The 19,878-nt window shown below is 43.2% G+C and overlaps 1 protein-coding gene across 1 annotated transcript in view; it reads left to right on the top strand.

Moving 5' to 3' along the window:
• spire1a (spire-type actin nucleation factor 1a) overlaps positions 1 to 11,567 on the top strand; it is a 38,702-nt gene extending 27,135 nt beyond the window's left edge. Inside the window, exons 6-17 of the mRNA XM_056298267.1 lie at positions 43 to 207; positions 1,388 to 1,474; positions 1,983 to 2,112; positions 4,131 to 4,178; positions 4,787 to 4,947; positions 5,078 to 5,159; positions 5,306 to 5,448; positions 8,374 to 8,511; positions 8,667 to 8,737; positions 8,854 to 8,881; positions 9,013 to 9,176; positions 9,311 to 11,567. Of these exons, the coding sequence (XP_056154242.1) occupies positions 43 to 207; positions 1,388 to 1,474; positions 1,983 to 2,112; positions 4,131 to 4,178; positions 4,787 to 4,947; positions 5,078 to 5,159; positions 5,306 to 5,448; positions 8,374 to 8,511; positions 8,667 to 8,737; positions 8,854 to 8,881; positions 9,013 to 9,176; positions 9,311 to 9,569 (1,476 nt within the window). The 3' untranslated portion in view covers positions 9,570 to 11,567. The remainder of the gene's footprint in view (positions 1 to 42; positions 208 to 1,387; positions 1,475 to 1,982; positions 2,113 to 4,130; positions 4,179 to 4,786; positions 4,948 to 5,077; positions 5,160 to 5,305; positions 5,449 to 8,373; positions 8,512 to 8,666; positions 8,738 to 8,853; positions 8,882 to 9,012; positions 9,177 to 9,310) is intronic.
• Positions 11,568 to 19,878: the final 8,311 nt, after the last annotated feature.

Here is a 19,878-nt window from a genome sequence, read left to right as displayed (position 1 = left end):
TTCATCCATGGCCACAGTATTGATCTATTTATTGTCTCCCAGGCACGCTTTTGGGTGCAGGTGATGCGAGACCTTAGGCATGGTGTCAAGCTGAAGAAGGTCCAGGAGCGCCAGTACAACCCACTGCCCATTGAGTACCAGCTTACGCCCTATGAGATGCTCATGGATGACATCCGCTCCAAACGTTACAAGCTGCGCAAAGTCATGGTGGGTTTCTGCCAAACTGCATAGGCCCAACATGAATTGTTCATTTCAATTTGGCTGTTTTTGTTAAGGTGAAACTAAGACCCTAATATGTGCAGAGACATAATTTGGATGTAAATCAAGATTGTTCTAAAAATTGGCTTGGTGGTCTATTCCGTTGCCTACCAACATGGGGATCACTGGTTCGAATCCCCGTGTTACCTCCGCTTGGTCCGGTGTCCCTACAGACGCAATTGTCTGTGTCTGCGGGTGAGAAGCTGGATGTGGGTATGTGTCCTGGTCGCTGCACTAGCACCTCCTCTGGTCAGTTGGGGTGCCTGTTCTGGGAGGAGGGGGAACTGGGGGAAATAACGTGATCCTCCCATGCGCTATGTCCCCCTGGCAAAACTCCTCACTGCCAGGTGAAAAGAAGCGGCTGGTGACTCCACATGTATCGGAGGTAGCATGTGGTAGTCTGCAAGCCCTCTCTGGATCGGCAGAGGGGGTGGAGCAGCGATCGGGGTGACTCGGAAGAGTGGGGTAATTGGCTGGATACAATTGGAGAGAAAAAAAGGGGGGGTTGCATTTAAAAATGTCAGATCTGGGGGAATACTTTTTTAGTCAAATTATTTTTAGGTCCATCAATAAAGTATTTTGCATATTAATGTGTAAGTATTAGCCTATAATGTGAAGAAGTGGGTTATGTGACTGGGAGATTGCTGGCTCAAAAGAAAATGCCACATTATAAAAAAAACAAACGTACCTTGGGTCTCTGATGTTGGCATTTTTAGAGACCTTCCAGTAAATTGGAAGCTGACTTTTTAAAAGAAATGTCACAATGGGAAGATAAAAGCTGCAGTGTGGCTGATATGTGAGCTGTATCAGACTGAAGCAAACCTTTGTTCCTTGTCCACTCAGGGCTTCCTGTAGCTCTGCAGAAGCAGCCTTAATACCTTTGAAACCTATATTAGATAACGTAAAAGCCACATTGATAGACGGAAGTGCGCACATCTGTTCTTTTTTAAATGTAAGATGAAATGAGTCCAATGAAATGCAGATTCCAGGGTGCCTTTTTATGATATTTGCACTTTGCAGTTTATCGGCATCTCTTGTTTCCTGGTGGGTGTTTTTGAGGCCATGAGTCACATCAAATTAAAAAAAAAAAAATCTAAACACATTGCTCTCTCTTCCAATGTCACTCTAGGTGAATGGAGACATCCCTCCAAGGTTAAAGAAGAGCGCTCATGAAGTTATCCTGGAATTCATCAGGTCTCGACCTCCCTTAAACCCTGTGAGTATCACATGAAACTGCGGGTGAACTGTCAGTAGGCACTTTTCCTTTTCTAGGGCCATGAGAAACCCGTTCAACTTGTTATTCTGCAATCACGGAAAAGGAAATCAACCTTTCTTGAAATGATGTCCAATCTGGCGACTCCCTCCTCTCCATCAGGTTTAAAAGATTTTCTTCTGGAGCTGTGAACCATGTTGCACTCTTATGAAAATCAGTAGATTTGTAACAGATTGTAGTGTATTGATGCAAAAGAGGAAAACAATGAGCAATTTCATCATTTTGAAGGGGTTTACAATATATTGATGCATGTGTCATGGTTCAGGCCAGCAATGACAATGCATGTAAGTCATAGTCATCACTGTGCTGACTGGTAATGCTGGCAGCGCAGGAGCAGACTCTACCAGGAGTTGGCTGTCTTGATGTCATTAACTAACCACTCTGACGGTGAAGTTGCATGAGGAAACCACCCGATGGCTGTTTAGTTGTCATTCACTTATTGCCACGCTAGGTGTCTGCCCGTAAACTGAAGCCACACCCGCCGCGGCCCCGGAGCCTCCATGAGCGGCTGCTGGAGGACATCAAGGCTGAGAGGAAGCTCAGGCCCGTCTCACCCGACATGATCCGCAGAAACCGCCTAGGTGAGAGCAACATGCACATACCATACATACACAGGCTTGCACCAATGTGTGAACACTGGCATAAATGTACCCGCAATGAAAAACATGGACATTTAATACCTACACAACACCTATCTGAAAACCGCAATCCTTATACATTGACCTTTCCATCAAAATTATGGCATGCATAGTTGATTGTTTATCTTGCTTTCTGCTTGGCTGCTTTAATTAACCCACTAAAACCAAGGACAAAACCATTCTTGAGGAATGACTTGCATCATGCTAAACTACAATCACTGTTATTACATCAATTTTGCCCTCCCTCTATAGTCCTACTGACGTTGGTTGGAGGCTTTCATAGGGTTTAAACTGAGGCGGTATCAAAAGATGAGTTACAAGTACTGAAAGTTCCCCATGATTGCTAATGTGTTTTTATTGTTTTGTTTACTAACATGACGCAGCTTATCAGATGAAAACTCTGATTTCCTTTATAATATTCTTCATCTTGTGTAAATAATTGTTGTAGTGGACTGTTTTACTTGTTCAAAACAATAGGAACTAAATTACCTGGTTCATACATGGTGACCAGGGTTAGGTAATGGTCTTTGGTTAATATTTCAAAGAATTCTACTGATTTAATGCGATCACTGTAAAAGGTTTAGTGTTGGTCTACACTGTACAATGCAGCTATACATTGTACACAGGGTGCCTCTTCTTAGGGAGAATTAGAGGTATTAAGAGGGCAGTATGGACTGGATGTTGTGTGGTTTTAAATAGTGCAAAGCACCGAGGTTATCTGTAAATAAAGGATTGCATATGGAGCTGCATTATGAGAAGACCATATACAAAATATAGTAAACAATGTTTTTCTTTGGCTTGGGATATGTCTTACAGGCTTGGGTGCTTCTTGACTTTGCCATCCATTTTACCTTTCATGGACTTCTTTTTCCTTTTCTCCCTTTTGCTTCTTCTTTCTCTCTATTATCTTTTTTTGGTTAACATGACCATGATACAGTCATGAGGCCGCTTAGCATGTCTTACAGTTTTGACTCGGCAGGTAAAGTTTGTCTTTCTTTACCCAACATGTATGTATTTTTCCTTGCTGGCTGTTTTTCCATCGTTTCTGTCCTTACTTAAAATACACACAAACACACCTTCCCCTTCTTTTTACGCATGTGTTGTAACTTGTGTGTTTGACACACTTCTGCACCAACACTGTCACACACTGGCTGTCGGGACACAGAGATCTGTGTGAGCAATAGGAAGAATTAGTTGGTGTGCTTAAATCGGAGATTTTCAAATTGTGAAGCTATTTTTGGCTCAGCTGGCTCTTGACTTGTGCAATTTTATTTTTTTAAAATTGCATTGGTTTTTAAGAGGAGCAGAATTACTGTATTAAACGTGTTTTCAGTGTGTAAAGTTGATAGTCTGTTTTCACAACTCTGGTGCGTTTTGGCCATCAGCAGCATTTTGAATGACCTAGTTAAGTGTACAAGCTATTATCTAGTAGGTGGTAAGGGATTGCTATTGAGCCAGAGCCAATAGTATGGGATTACCTATCATCACTCTGCCTCTGCAGCCAGTCTAGTCTGCTTGTCATTCTAATCCGCTGTCACTGTCACATATTACAAGTTACGTAATGCCTCAAACTCCCTTGTGTAAGACTTGAACGCCATACGGCGGCGATGCCGCTGACCGTAGCGTTGCAGTCCAGAGGACTGCGGTAATGCAGGTGGATAAATGAAAATGACCCTTTGCACTTTGATCCCAGTCTCCCTCTTCCTGCCCCTGTGTGTTATCCAATTCTCCTTTTTTTTTTTTAATCACTTGGCCCTAAGTGTTCCATGCTCAGCAAAATGGATTTGTATGCAAATAACCCATAATCACACATCCTCTCCTCAATGCACACCCACTGCATCTCACCCAAGGTGCTGATTGCTGTTGTGGCATAGCAGCAGACTGTCGTTTGAGCGGAAAGTGTCAAGTTATGATTAGTGCAGGGTCTTATTGAAAGCTATATCCCCTCAATTCCTCTGCAGGCGCAGGGAAAAGCATCAGCACCCCTCAGGACTTGTTCCGCAGCTCAGGTAATGAATACGTGAAGTGTGGCCTTGTTGCAACTACGTGTTCAAGAGTCTTTGTTTGTTTGCTTGGCTTTTATTCATTCACTGAATATAAGCTTATGCAAAGTAGTCTTAAATCTATTTTCATGACGTGATGGTCAAAAAAGTCACTGAATATGTAAAACAGATGGGTTTTTCCTATTGGGGGTGCACGTGAAAGCAATGACGCAAGAGCAGATCTTACATATAATATGTGTACAGTTCACAATGGAAGACCCCCTTCAGAAAACATGTTGAATGTGAAATTGTGCGATTTTTCCATTATGTAATACAATGTATTCTCACTCTTGTTTGCTTTACGTTGAGGAAACTAACGACACATTCTACCTGATTGGCATAACGACAGGGCTTATTTTGGATCGCGTGAATTTGGGAAGTTGTCTGGTATCTTGTATCATCCCTGCATGATGGCACCCACAGTTTACACAGGAAATGTGATGCCCAGTTGTCATGTAGGGCTAACACTGCACGGAGCTTTATGGGTGGCTTTTACTACAGAATTGCTTACTGGTGTACATGTCTAAACCTATTGTCTTCTCCCCATGATTCACTGTTCCCACTTCTACCCACAGACACACCTGATGCCCCCAGGAAGTTGGCAGTCAGCACACAATCTCTAGCCAATGACAACACAGCGCAGACTCAAGGGGCAGGTGTATCACAGCCACTGAGCCAGAGGAAAAGGCTACTGAGGGCACCCACACTGGCCGAACTAGACAGCTCTGAATCTGATGTAAGACTGCAGTCATATTTATCAGCAATAAATAACTGATGAAAATCCAATGTCTTCTGTCATACCTTTAATTCAGTGTACTTTGAATCCATCAGTATCTAGTGTATTTCCTGTTTTTTCTGGTAAAAAGGAGGATGCCACGCAAAGCAGTTCGAGTATGTCTACATCTATACTGGAAGACACGTCACCGGAATCCGCCAAGGAAAAAGATGGTAAAAACCCAACTTTAGTGGATTCCAGTCTATTAAAATCTACTCTTTTGCTGCTCCAAACGTATCTGATCTTGAAAAACAAGACTAGACTGTAAATTTATCTGAGGTCTGCCTTCGTCACTTTATGTTCCTCTTCATCTCTCTAGCGGTCCCAAAGTTCCTACCGGTCTCCTCCGCCACCAACCCAGACATGTACCAGTCCCCGCCAAGGCGACACACCCTCGACAGGGAGCTCCCAACCAGTGTTCGGCCCTTTGTGGCCCCCTCCAGACAGAACTCAAAGTCTTTGGTATGTTGACCTCAGGTGCTGCTTCTATAGTATTTGTCCATCAGCACCTGCATAACCTTAACCTTTAAAGAAGTATTGCAGTATAGATTGAAATCTGATTTGTTTTATCACGGCAATATGAGCTTTACATTGAATGGTAACTTGAATTGGCACTCCTAAAATATCTTGTGTTCAGATGAACTGATTCAACTTCCTGTGATTTCCTTATCTGGGTTATTGAGCATGCATCAAGATACTCCTCAAATACTCTACCATGCAGAGTATATGTACTACTGTCTATGCAAACCGAATAATAAACAGTGGTAAGATTTAGTGATGACCATGGAGTCTAATTTAAATTGCAATTCACAGTGGCTGACCCATTCATTACCTCTGTGACATACCAAAAACAGAATAATTTAAAATCAAAATGAGAATTCAGAGTATGCCAAAATAAGAATATTAAGGGCATGCAGGTAAGACTTGAGTCGGTGGGATCCCAAGTTTTAAACTTCAGTTGTAACTGCAGTTGTAATTCAATGGTAATTTCAATTGATGCAACCAGTTTGCCAGAATGGCATCACTGGTTATACATTGTTCTGTGAAAGGTCATTTGTTTCCTTTGAATTTATTGGTTTTCTGAGTGACCCAATGCTGGTCATGTGATTTCGTCTGGGGTTGAGGGATGTTTATTGAAACCACAGGACAAACAGCAGACTCGCTGGTACAATTTGAGGCTGCTGATGTGAAGCCAGAGACCCTGGTTCAATCAGAAACTCAACAAATTAGAACTGATGGACTGAAATGACATGCATATGTCAAATCCAGATAGTGACGCTCTTGTCCTTGGCCTTCCTTCTCAGTTCCCATGTCATGTCTTATTATATTTGTATATAAGTTAGCTGACTGCTTCTACCAGAGACTTAATTGTAGTCATTTCTCCTGTCACGCAATGCTTCAGCTGACGACGGCTCCCAACACCAAGGTAATTTAGTCAAATGTCTGTCTGTAAGCCAGTCCTCATATTGTCCCTCATTTATTATTATTTAAATAGGAAGAGAATAACGACACTGTCTTTGTCCTTCAACTGCCCAGTCATGAGATGGTCATGTTGGTGGCTTGTCAAACCACGAGACTGGCACTACAGTGTTTGTTGTTGCGTTTGACTTGTACAATGATGCCAATATAGTTGAAGTTATGGCAATTGGGTTTATTTATTATCAGATTTGTGTGCACTGAGTTTAAAATTAATTTGTAAAATGAAATATCAAGGGTGGGCATTTTGAAAACACTGTAGTGGACCTCGTCATTCTTGGGCAATCTGTTTGTTCTGCTTTATGGCATCTTCCATACAGTTAAGTGCATATGAGCTTATTTGTTGAGAGTTTGGTCTTAAACACCCAGTCTCTACAAATACTTAATGTGTGGTGCAAGTTCCTCTTATTCTAAAATTATAACTTGTTTGGTGTTTGTCATACACTCTCAAGGACATACAAACAGAATTTAGAGGAATAGCAAATTATCTTCAGGTTTTAAATGTCTTGTTTCCTCTGCTGGTCAGGTTGAAGTTGCCAGTGGTGCACAGGGTGGGGTACGTCTCCGTGATTATATCATCATAATACAACCATCACATCCTCCCTTTCATCGCCCAGCATGCCTTTACAGTCAACACACCAATGTTGTGTGTCAGCAATGATACCATCCATTAACAGATCCCAACTGTTGTATATGCTAGTGTAGCTCAGTGCCTCATGGACTATACGCACACACACACACACGTGTGTATGTATATACGTATATATATATATACGTATATATATATATACGTATATATATATATATATATATATATATATATATATATATACGTATAGAGAGAGAGAGAGAGAGAGAGAGAGAGAGAGAGAGAGAGAGAGAGAGAGAGAGAGAGAGAGAGAGAGAGAGAGAGAGAGAGAGAGAGAGAGAGAGCGCGCGGCACAGTGGTTGGTGTGGTCGCCTCACAGCAGGAAGATCCTGAGTTCGAACCCCAGGGTTGTCCAACCTTGGGGGGGGGGGTCATCCCAGGTCGTCCTCTGTGTGGAGGTTGCATGTTCTCCCCGTGTTGTCTGCGGGGGTTTCCTGCGGGCGCTCCGGTTTCCTCCCACAGTCCAAAGACATGTAGGTCAGGTGAATCGGCCATACTAAATTGCCCCTAGGTGTGAATGTGTGTCTGTGTCGGCCCTGTGATGGACTGGCAGGTTGTCCAGGGTGTCTCCCCGCCTGCTGCCCAGTGACTGCTGGGATAGGCTCCAGCATCCCACGACCCCGACTTCGGATAAGCGGCTTGGATAATGGATGGAGCGAGAGAGAGAGAGAGCGAGCATGCACTGGGGGGAAAAAAATCTCTGATGTTGCTAAAAAAAAAATCACTTTTCCATGAGTCTAAGCCAGCTGAAAGAAACAGACCTCTGATGGTTGTCAAATCCAGCAGTTTCCCCCAGTTGCTGCTTTGTTGTTAAATTTCCGCCATATAAATGTTTTCCTGTTTGTGTAGTGATACCAATTACCAATTTATGATACTAGTTCAAAGAACGTTCTCAACACATGCCTATTGGTTATGACCCTCATCTCAGTTGAAGTATCACGTGGATCACAGTAATGCAGAACACACTCATTATTCTCATCTCATGCACATCATCCATTCCATAAGGAGAGTTTGAGCTGTGGGAATTTCCATCTGCGGGCAAAGCGGTGTATAATGGGTGCTTACTATGTGGTGATTCAGCATGCTTGGTATGCCTTCTTTCCACCCTCACTGTGTTGCATTCACGTGGAGTCAACTTCATTTACATGGCAACAGACGTTGTCAACTGACATTATACAACCATATTGGGAAATCTGTTTACTCATACATATAGAAATGGATGACAGGTTGTTGGCTGCGCTGAAGTTTTTTCTTTTTTCCAGGAGGAGTTCTGCTACCCAGTGGAGTGTCTGACCTTGACAGTGGAGGAAGTGATGCACATCAGACAGGTGCTGGTCAAGGCCGAGCTGGAAAAGTTTCAGCAGTACAAGGACATCTACAGTGCCCTCAAGAAAGGAAAGGTACAGGCCCTTTGTATCTTTTTTTTATAGTCTCATTGTTGTCCTAAATACAACAAGTTTCTGCAGCTGGTCAAATGCTACATAATTATTCTACATATTCCTTGTGGTTAAAATTTCACGTTTTGGCCACTTCTCACCCATCCTCTCCTCTTTAGCTTTGTTTTTCATGTCGGAACAAGAGGTTCTCCTTATTTACCTGGTCCTACACCTGCCAGTTTTGCAAACGGTAAATGGAGTGACTATATTTATTACAGGACCTAAGTGTCTTATTTCAACTCTGTTGAAGTACAGTGTCAGTTCAGTGATACTTAACAAAACACCTATTTTCATCTTCCTCCACAGACCTGTGTGCTCTCAGTGCTGTAAAAAGGTAGGTGGCTGTTTGAGTTCATAACACGCTCTTGAAACACTCATTTTGAGATGTATCAACACTCTTGACACGTGTCCTCTCGTAAAAGCTATTTTTCTTAACGCCCTTTTGATTTATCGTTTTTACTTCAGATGCGGCTGCCATCCAAACCCTATTCCACCTTGCCCATCTACTCGCTGGGCTCCAGCAGCATGGCGAAGGAAGAGGCAAGCACAGCCTCAACACCTGCTCAGCCAGAAAAGTCTTCCTTTGGGTCTGGACATAACCGACACAGCCTGCGAAGGACTGTTTACAAGTATGTTTCATGGTTTTGTTTTGTTTTGTTTTTTTATCTGTTTCAGCAACAAGATGTAAAATTGTCCCGTGTCTTATTTCGTGATGAGGTCCATCCCCGGCTACCGCCCTCATCAATCTTTTCTCTGTCCTCAGGTTGTCCAAGCACAGCAGCAAGGAGAGCAGTTCGCAGGATGAGCCGGAGCTCCCCAAGGAACTGACGGAGGACTGGACCACCATGGAGGTCTGCGTGGACTGTAAAAAGTTCATCACGGAGATCATTTCATCCAGCAAGCGCAGCCTCTCGCTGGCCACAAAAAGAGCACGCATCAATCGCAAAACCCAGTCCTTCTACATGTCATCCTCCAGCTCGACCAACTTCAGGCCCGCGGAACGCACCATTAATGAGGTGTAGGAAGTAAGAACTGTCACCTAAACTGCTTTTTTGTCCTCCTTTTCCAAAAGGACATAGATTGAACCAACTAAGAGAGGGGAAAAGAGAAAAATAGCCATCCCGTTCGGTCTGGGTTTCAAGACGAACTGTTAATTGACAGGTTCACTGCGATCTTTGCAAATAGCGATTAAAGGAGAATTAAGAAATAATAAAACCAATCCCCAAATTCGGTGTGGTTCTCCCAGTTTACTGTCTCTCAGGAAAAGGTGGTATGCTTTTTTTTTGTGTGTGTGATGACCATGAAAGACTAGTCCCGCACTGGTTAAGAGCCCTGTTGTAGTACTTGTGATCACTGGTTAATAATGAAGAGCGCCATTTTTCTATGAATGAGTGGCAGTGATGATTCAGGGCTTGTTATTGGTGGGTATAATTAATATGTTTAGCTGCTGGTGTCACGAAGTCAGAGAAGAAAGTGTATATTTGACATTGGTTAAGAGTGGTAGGATACAGTGAGTTTTGTAGATGAAGGTTGAGTGATGATTGTGTACATAGTATGAAGGCCCCACCCAGATGTTGGCTGTAAATACGTTTCTCCAGTTCCTGTTTACTACGAGCACTCAGGAAGATCAACCGATTGTCTATTGACATAAATGCACTGTAAAGCCACTAGTCAGGTCTGCTGGGGTGGTTTGCTGCCACCCCCCCACCCTTCTCTTTCCGACAAAGTTATGCCAGATGCTAAATGTTACATCTTTTTTTTCTTTTCTTTTTTTAGCCTTCATTAAATTTAGAAATTTGTCAAATACATATTTACTAGTCTCTCGGACGATGATGAAAGCCGGGGGGCGCAAGAGTGGTCCGAATGCTTTCCAGGTGGGTTTTAGCCACTTGGGTATGTGTATATTAAATTCTGTGCCTGGTGCCAAAATAATCCCTTTTATCCAAATGCCTTTGTAATTAAAAACTATTGTGTATTGTATATCTATCTATCTATCTATCTATCTATCTATCTATCTATATATATATATATATATATATATATATATATAGATATAGATATAGATATATATAAAGTATATGGGTATGTATGTATAATTAATGGGGGGATACTGTGAGGGTCAGTGGCTGGGTTTCTTGCCCTTCTATATTCCAAACAAGGTAAAAGAAGCACAGGACTGTGGAGTTATGAATGAATGTGTACACGCTGCATATTTACATTTTTCCAAATCTTAAATGTAATATAAAAAGAGAAACTTTAAATGATTTTAAAATATTGGAGAAGTTATAGTATGCAAAAGTGTAAAAATCTCGTGGCAGGATTTGAGTTTTGTGTATACAATGCATTAATTTAGAGGTTGAGGGGTTAATGGAAAAGTTGGCATTGTGACAGACACTGAATCATACCTGGATTTGGATTTTAATACTTTCACAGCGTTGACCATAATTTCTCCATGTTTAATTTATGTGTACTTCTTGTCTTAAGTCTCTATTAGTGTTATTGTTTGTCAATGTAATAAGATTTTTATCTTGTATGTTCTATGAACTCTGTTAAGATATAGATCTCAAATAGCACTTTTACAGGAACAATGTATTGTTTATGTTTTTGTCTCAAAAAAAAATTTTTTTTTTTAAATTTGTTTTTCATCTCTTGGCGGGCCACAGTGCCATTTCCCATGGATCATCAAAGCTGAAGGTTGTGTGAATGGTTTAAAGTTTTAGATTTTGGCCAAAAAAATAAAACTGAATGTAGGCAATTTTTAAATGTGTGGTTTTATCATCGGTATACAGTTTTACATTTTTCTTTCAAATGAATAGTCACACCCGTGCATGCCCAGCTTGATAGAATTCGATTGTTTTATGAGTTAAATGAACGGAAAGCCTCGTCAGCCTGTTGAAGTGAAATGCCAAACTCCTCCAGTGAGGTATCTGACCTATAGTTTTTAGAAGTCTAAAAGGAATGAATGGTGTGCATGTTGTACTGATGTTTTTTTTAATGATAAATTAAAATAAAACGATTGACTCTTGTGCCTTAAGACTCATATTCCTTTGCAACAAACAACAAATCTTGGGTCAAATTTGAAAACCATTCAAATATATTTGCAAACAATGAGGAGATAGCAGCAAACCCAAGAGCTTTTCGTAAATGGGTTTGGTTGTTCCATTGATATATACATAAGTATGTATGTATGTATACAGTGCATCCGGAAAGTATTCACACCCCTTCACTTTCCCCACATTTTGTTATGTTACAGCCTTATTCCAAAATGGATTAGATTCCTTTTTTTCTCATCAATCTACATACAGTACCCCATAATGACAAAGCAAAAAAGGTTTCGTAGAAATTTTTGCAAATTTATTAAAAATAAAAAACTGATTGCATGTACATAAGTATTCACACCCTTTACTCAGTACTTGGTTGAGGCACCCTTGGCAGCGATCACAGCCTCAAGTCTTCTTGGGTATGAAGCTACAAGCTTAGCACACCTATATTTGGGGTATTTCTCCCATTCTTCTCTGCAGATCCTCTCGAGCTCTGTAAGGTTAGATGGGGAGCGTCGCTGCACAGCTATTTTCAGGTCTTTCCAGAGTTGTTCAATGGGGTTCAAGTCTGGGCTCTGGCTGGGCCACTCAAGGACATTCACAGACTTGTCCCGAAGCCACTCCTTCGTTGTCTTGGCTGTGTGCTTAGGGTCGTTGTCGTGTTGAAAGGTAAACCTTCGCCCCAGTCTGAGGTCCTGAGCACTCTGGAGCAGGTTTTCATCAAGGATCTCTCTGTACTTTGCTCCATTCATCTTTCCCTCGATCCTGACTAGTTCCTGCCGCTGAAAAACATCCCCGCAGCATGATGCTGCCACCACCATGCTTAACTGTAGGGATGGTATTACCAAGGTGATGAGAGGTGCCTGGTTTCCTCCAGACGTGACGTTTGGCATTCAGGCCAAAGAGTTCAATCTTGGTTTCATCAGACCAGAGAATCTTGTTTCTCATGGTTTGAGAGTCCTTTAGGTGCTTTCTGGCAAACTCCAAGCGGGCTGTCATGTGCCTTTTACTGAGCAGAGGCTTCTGTCTAGCCACTCTACCATAAAGGCCTGATTGGTGGAGTGCTGCAGAGATGGTTGTCCTTCTGGAAGGTTCTCCCATCTCCACAGAGGAACGCTGGAGTTCTGTCAGAGTGACCATCGGGTTCTTGGTCACCTCCCTGACCAAGGCCCTTCTCCCCTGATTGCTCAGTTTGCCTGGGCGGCCAGCTCTAGGAAGAGTCCTGGTGGATCCAAACTTCTTCCATTTACGAATGATGGAGACCACTGTGCTCTTCGGGACCTTCAAAGCTGTAGAATTTTTTTTGTACCCTTCCCCAGATCTGTGCCTCGATACAATCCTGTCTCGGATGTCCCCAGACAATTCCTTTGACTTCATGGCTTGGTTTCTGCTCTTGACATGCACTGTCAACAGTGGGACCTTATATAGACAGGTGTGTGCCTTTCCAAATCATGTCCGATCAATTGAATTTACTACAGGTGGACTCCAATCAAGATGTAGAAACATCTCAAGGCTGATCAGTGGAAACAGGATGAACCTGAGCTCAATTTTGAGTGTCATAGCAAAGGGTGTGAATAATTATGTACATGCAATATTTCAGTTTTTTATTTTTAATAAATTTGCAAAAATTTCTACAAAACCTTTTTCACTTTGTCATTATGGGGTATTGTGTGTAGATTGATGAGGGGGAAAAAAGGAATTTAATCCATTTTGGAATAAGGCTGTAACATAACAAAATGTGAGGAAAGTGAAGGGGTGTTAATACTTTCCGGATGTCCGTGAATGTTCTCATTCATCCAGGTCATGGTTATCCAAAGGAGTTGAATCAAGTGCAACTAGACTCAAGTGCAACTAGACGTGGTATATATATATATATACTGCTCAAAAAAATAAAGGGAACACCTAAAAACACAATATAGACCTCGATGAATGAAATATTTCAGCTGAAAATCTGTATTTATTAGACAGAGGAATGTGTTTAGAGCAAAATAACCTAAGAATGATCAATGGAAATCAAAATCATTAGCCCATTAAGGTCTGGATTCAGAATCATACTCAAAATCAAAGTGGAAAATAAGAACATAGGCTGATCCAACTTCTGTGGAAATTCTTCAAGACGATTCAAAATGAGGCTCAGTAGTGTGTGTGGCCTCCACGTGCCTGTATGCACTCCCTACAACGTCTGGGCATGCTCCTGATGAGATGACGGATGGTCTCCTGAGGGATCTCCTCCCAGACCTGTATCAGGGCATCGGTCAACTCCTGGACAGTCTGTGGTGCGACATCGTGTTGGCGGATGGTACGAGACATGATGTCCCAGAGGTGCTCGATTGGATTCAGGTCTGGGGAACGTGCAGGCCAGTCCATAGCATCAATGCCCTCGACATACAGGAACTGCTGACACACTCTGGCCACAAGAGGACGAGCATTGTCATGCATGAGCAGGAACCCAGGGCCCACTGCACCAGCATATGGTCTGACAATGGGTCTGAGGATCTCATCCCGGTACCTAATGGCAGTCATGGTACATCTGGCTAGCACGTAGAGGTCTGTGCGGCCCTCCAAGGATATGCCTCCCCAGACAATCACTGACCCACCGCCAAACCGGTCATGCTGGAGGATGTTGCAGGCAGCAGAACGTTCTCCACAGCGTCTCCAGACTCTCACGTCTGTCACATGTGTTCAGTGTGAACCTGCTCTCATCTGTGAAGAGCACAGGGCGCCAATGGCGAATCTGCCAACCAAGATGTTCTCTGGCAAAGGTCAATCGGGCTGCACGGTGTTGGGCTGTGAGCACAGGCCCCAATTGTGGACGTCGGGCCCTCATACCATCCTCATGCATTCTGTTTCTCACTGTTTGAGCAGAAACCTCCACATTAGTGGCCTGTTGAAGGTCGTTTTGTAGGGCTCCGGCAGTGCTCCTCCTGTTCCTCCTTGCACAAAGGACCAGATAGCGGTCCTGCTGCAGGGCTGTTGTCCTCCTGCGGCCCCCTCCACATCTCCTGGTGTACTGGCCTGTCTCCTGGTACCTCCTCCATGCTCTGGACACTGTGCTGGGAGACACATCAAATCTTCTTGCCACAGCACGCATTGATGTGCCATCCTGGATGAGCTGCACTACCTGAGCAACTTCTGTAGGTTGCAGATACCGCCTCATGCCACCTCTAGTGGTGAGGGCACTAGCAAAATTAAAAACTAACCAAAGATCGGCCAGAAAAGATGAGGACAGGCAAATGGTCTGTGGCCACCACCTGCAAATCCATTCCTTTTATAGGGGTTGTCTTGCAAATTGTCTAATTTCCACCAGGTGGAAATTAGACAATTTACCAATGGGTGAAATTGATTCACAAATCAGTGTTGCTTCCTAACTGGACAGGTTGATATCTCAAAAGTGTGATTGACTTGGAGCTACATGTCATTGCTTATGTGTTCCCTTTATTTTTTTGAGCAGTGTATATATACCAAGTCTAGTTGCACTTGATTCAACTCCTTTGGATACTTTCCGGTTGCATTGTATATGTGTGTGTGTGGACAAAAGTATTGGGACATACCTCTTAATCATTGAATTCAGGTGTTTTATTCAGACCCATTGCCACAGGTGTATCAAATCCAGCAGCTAGCCATGCAGTCTGCATTTACAAACATTTGTGAAAGAATGGGTCGTTCTGAAGAGCTCAGTGAATTCAATCGTGGTACTGTCATAGGATGCCACCTTTACAGTAAGTCAGTTTGTGAATTGTCTTCCCTGCTAGATATTCCGCGGTCAGCTTTAGGAGACATTATTGAAAAGTGGAAGCGTTTAGGAACAACAGCAACTCAGCCACAAAGAGGCAGACCACGTAAAGTCACACAGGGGGATCATCGATTGCTGAGGCGCATTGTGCGTAAAAATCACCAATGCTCTGTTGACTTAATAACTGCAGTTCCAAACTTCCTCTGGCATTAACATCAGCACAAAAACTGCGCCGGGAGCTTCATGGAATGGGTTGGAATGGCAGCTGCATGCAAGCCTTACATCACCAACCACAATGCCAAGCGTCGGATGGAGTGGTGTAAAGCACACTGCCGCTGTACTCTGGAGCAGTGGAAACATATTCTGTGGAGTGACGAATCACGCTTCTATATCTGGCAGTCTGATGGGGGAGTCAGGGTTTGGCGGATGTCAGGAGAACATTACCTGCCTGACTGCATTGTGCCAACTGTAAAGTTCGGTGTAGGAGGGATAATGGTGTGGGGTTGTTTTTCAGGGGTTGGGCTAGGCCCCTTAGTTCCAGTGAAGGGAAATCTTAACGTGTCAGCATACCAAGACATTTTGGACAAGTCTATGCTTCCATCTCTGTGGGAACAGTTTGGGGAGGGCCCTTTTCTGTTCCAGCATGACTGTGCCCCAGTGCACAAAGCAAGGGCCATTAAGACATGGTTGGGTGAGTTTGGTGTGGAAGAACTTGACTGGCCCGCATAGAGCCCTGACCTCAACCCCATCGAACACCTTTGGGATGAACTAGAATGGAGATTGCGAGCCAGGTCTTCTCGTCCAGCATCAGTGCCTGACCTCACAAATGCTCTTCTAGATGAATGGGCAAAAATTCCCACAGACACACTCCAAAATCTTGTGGAAAGCCTTCCCAGAAGAGTGGAAGCTGTTATAGCTGCAAACGGGGGGACTCCACATTAATGCTTATTGGATGTCATAAAAGCTCCTGTAGGTGTAATGGCCAGGTGTCCCAATACTTTTGTCCATATAGCGTAGTTCTATCCAGGAATGGGGGTCAAGTGAAATAGAAACGCGCGTTTGTGTAAAATTTTATAAAAGGGTTATAGAGACATCTGGTGGCAGGAGATTGATATTGAATTCTTTTTAGCTGTGTCACTTGAGTAGATATAGGAAAACAAGCGCTAAGACTGGTGAATTTCTTAGCAGCATTAGACATACGGTCCTTTGAGCCAATGCTGATTGGTAATTGATGAGCCCCCAGTTTAGCAGTCGCTTAGCCTCAGTATGTACATACGAGGCTGACCCCTTGAATGTCTGTTCTATTTCTCTTTTGGTGAAATTTGATTTAAATGCAGCTTTTGTGTTGTGATGTCTGAACGGGGTGGGGGGGGGGGTCCTTACACCTGAAGGTAACTGAGGTGGGGTGTAGGTAAATTCAAAAACCCTAAGTACAAAAATTGAATCGTTCTATGCAGTACGTACTTTGCACAGCAGGGGTCAGTCAAAACTTTAGTTTGGAAACTTGGGCCATTTTGAGGCGTGTAGCAGAATGTTTTCCCTTTGCCGTGTTTATTAAACCAAAGTGGTTAAAACAAACAAACAAACAAACTACCAGCCTAAGACTACAAATTACCTCACTCAAATATCACAAAACCCTGTATAGATAGCAGTAGGGCTGTTTTGTGCAATAGAGTCAAACTGCCGCAGCTGACAGAATCAGTATTTCTAAAACGCCTTTTTAGCACAAACGGCTCAAATGAAGCACCCTGATACAACGGCGATGACGTTTAGCCGTGTTGTAGCAACCGCCTTGCGCCATGGGTAGGCAGCCAGGAGGGCCTGTTGCTTGGTAAGAACAATGGTTTATGAACATGTTAATAAAAACGGTATATTGCCATATTTGCTAACCGTTTTATAAAAGCAATAGCTCACTCCAGGCCACGAAATGTTGTGATTCTATCACAGCTAACCCCCCATACTAGACCCGCATATAATCACGATATACCACGGCCTGTTGTGGACAATTACTTATATATAGTATCTTTATAGCAGCTATAAAGCTAGTATATCTATATACTACTGCTTAGCACATTAACAGGGGAGTGAAATGACAGACAGGCCAAGGTGGGGAGGGTAACCCCTCAATGCGTATTTGATAGCTGCCCTATGGGGAATCCACAAGTAGGCGCTTCTACCAGGTGATGTTAATCTTATGATCCTGACAGGAGATGAGAGCCGTCTCTTAAGTACATGGAGTACAAATGTGAAATAGAGCATCAGTGGAAAAAAAAAAGAAAAGTTTAAAACATGAAGCTGGGGAAGTCATGAGTTGGAATTCAGGTTATACTTATCCGTGATTTTTCGAGTTCCTGCCCCATCGCAGAAGTTTCAAGACTGTTTTTCTCTCTGCATCGGTAGCAGTCTTTAACGCTCAAGTTATTTCAGTATTGCATGACACAGCCAAAGTGCAATGTTTTGGCAGCATACAGGGTCCTTTTGGAGAGTCTGTCAGAAAGGACTATGCGTGTTAGGGCTTTTATTAGTAGATTGTGTGTGTGTGTGTGTGTGTGTGTGTGTGTGTGTGTGTGTGTGTGTGTGTGTGTGTGTGTGTGTGTGTGTGTGTGTGTGTGTGCGTGCGCGCGTGTGTGTGTGTGTGAGAGAGAGAGAGAGAGAGAGAGAGAGAGAGAGAGAGAGAGAGAGAGAGAGAGAGAGAGAGAGAGAGAGAGAGAGAGAGAGAGAGAGAGAGAGAGCGAGCGAGCGAGAGAGCTGGTGGCTTTATGGCTTTATGTAGTTCTGTGTGCATGAAGGTCTTATACTCATTTATATGGATATGTGTGTATAACATGGAATAGGACTGAAATGACGCTATTCCTGTGCGGGATAGTAACAGTTACTGAAAATACCTTATGGACCACGGCCTCCCTGGAGGGTGACCCTAACCCAACCCATTTGTTTCTATGGCAAACAGTAAACAGGCTGAACAGTCCATGAATGTAGCAAAAGCTCAAAGTTTCATTGGGCGTTCTTCACAAATGTTACGCTGGCTGGGTGGAATATATGTACATCACCAAAGGCCCAGTTGATGATAGATAACTCATGAAGGTTAAAGGCAAGTCTCAATTAAGTTCAAACCTAAAAGGCTTTGGGATCGTTGGAGAGCAGCTAAGCTGCTTAGTGACAACAGTAAATAGCATCTTGAATGTCCTTTGAATAATTTGGATAGGCCCCGGATACTGGGGCTGCATACAAACACACAAAGGGGTATTATGGTGAGGCATTCAGAGAGGCTGTGCTAACGAGGAGCAATTTAACCCAATGACAGTTTGAGCTTGCTAATGTTAAGTGTGACGGAAATTCTCCCTCGGTCACTGCACTTGGATCAGTGTCAAGGTTTCCTCGCTAATGGGCATGGATTATAACTGTAAAGGGGGAAAGCTGATCCCAGATCTTTTCCCCCTAAGGTCAGTTTCACCCAGGGGCTGCATAAAAATATACCATATCATTTACACAATGAGCCACAGACTGTGCGTGTGTCGGGGGGGGGGTGTGTCTAATTGGAGCCCCTACATGCTGACCCCCCCCACCCCAGCCAAACACATTTTACAGATAGAATGTACTATGAAGGATCGAAGGGCACACGACAGCCATGCACCAACACGAGGAATGTAGCCGTCTCTTAATAAATATCCTTTCAATTTCTGTCAAAAACAGCAGCGTAAGGACAACTTGTTGGTAACTTGTCTGTATTTTTTATCTAGACAAATGTGAAATGTCACATGATACATGGAGTGTATGTCCCTCAGTCTTTGTTGACAATCATCCCAGGAGTACCGAGGAATGTGACTCAGCTAGAAGACACATGAGGACAAATGAAAACCTATTTAGATTCCCTCAAGTTAAACCGAAGACAGCGTCTGTCTGAAGTCCAAGAGAGATTCTGCCAGTCTGTCTTGTGTTGAAGGAACATTCAAACAAATAATATCACCAAATTTTCTTTTAACATCACCGTATTCAAAAAAGCCATATATTCACATACAGGGAAATAAATGTAAAAAAAAGTGACCATATCATTTGTAAAGCAATAAGTTGTTTAAATGTTTTTCGAAGAGAATCTTGCTGTTGTGTGAAAGCAACATCAACACATGTCACTCTGTTTAGCGGTAATGTGATTTGAAATAGATGCGCATACCAAGGATGCGTGTCACACGATGATTCAGTCATGTGACAATGGGGTTGCCATGGTGATACTGTTACTAGGATCAAGGAGTGGTGAAATACCGCAGGCGGTGGTGGATGTCTGGTGAGGAAATAAACAGCAGTAGTCTCCGCTGGCTCATCGTCCATTATCCTACAACGTCTAGCGGCACGGGGGCGCTATTCTTTATTTCAGTTCTTTGCAAACACTTCCCTACAAATGCTGGTTGTCCTCGAACGAGTGAGCGCCTGAGTGAGTGGGGGAGTTTCACCATTGGTCGGACGGCTGAGTTGGAGTTTCCTCATTGGCCGTTGCTCTTTCAAAATGAATCGGCGCAAACAGTTTCTATTACGTTAATAGCTGTTCACGGAACCGATGTC

This window comes from Lampris incognitus, chromosome 18, assembly GCF_029633865.1.
Source record: "Lampris incognitus isolate fLamInc1 chromosome 18, fLamInc1.hap2, whole genome shotgun sequence".
In the NCBI taxonomy this organism is placed as follows: domain Eukaryota; kingdom Metazoa; phylum Chordata; class Actinopteri; order Lampriformes; family Lampridae; genus Lampris; species Lampris incognitus.
Note: the sequence above shows the minus strand (reverse complement) of the source record. Positions and strands in the feature narration are given on the sequence as shown.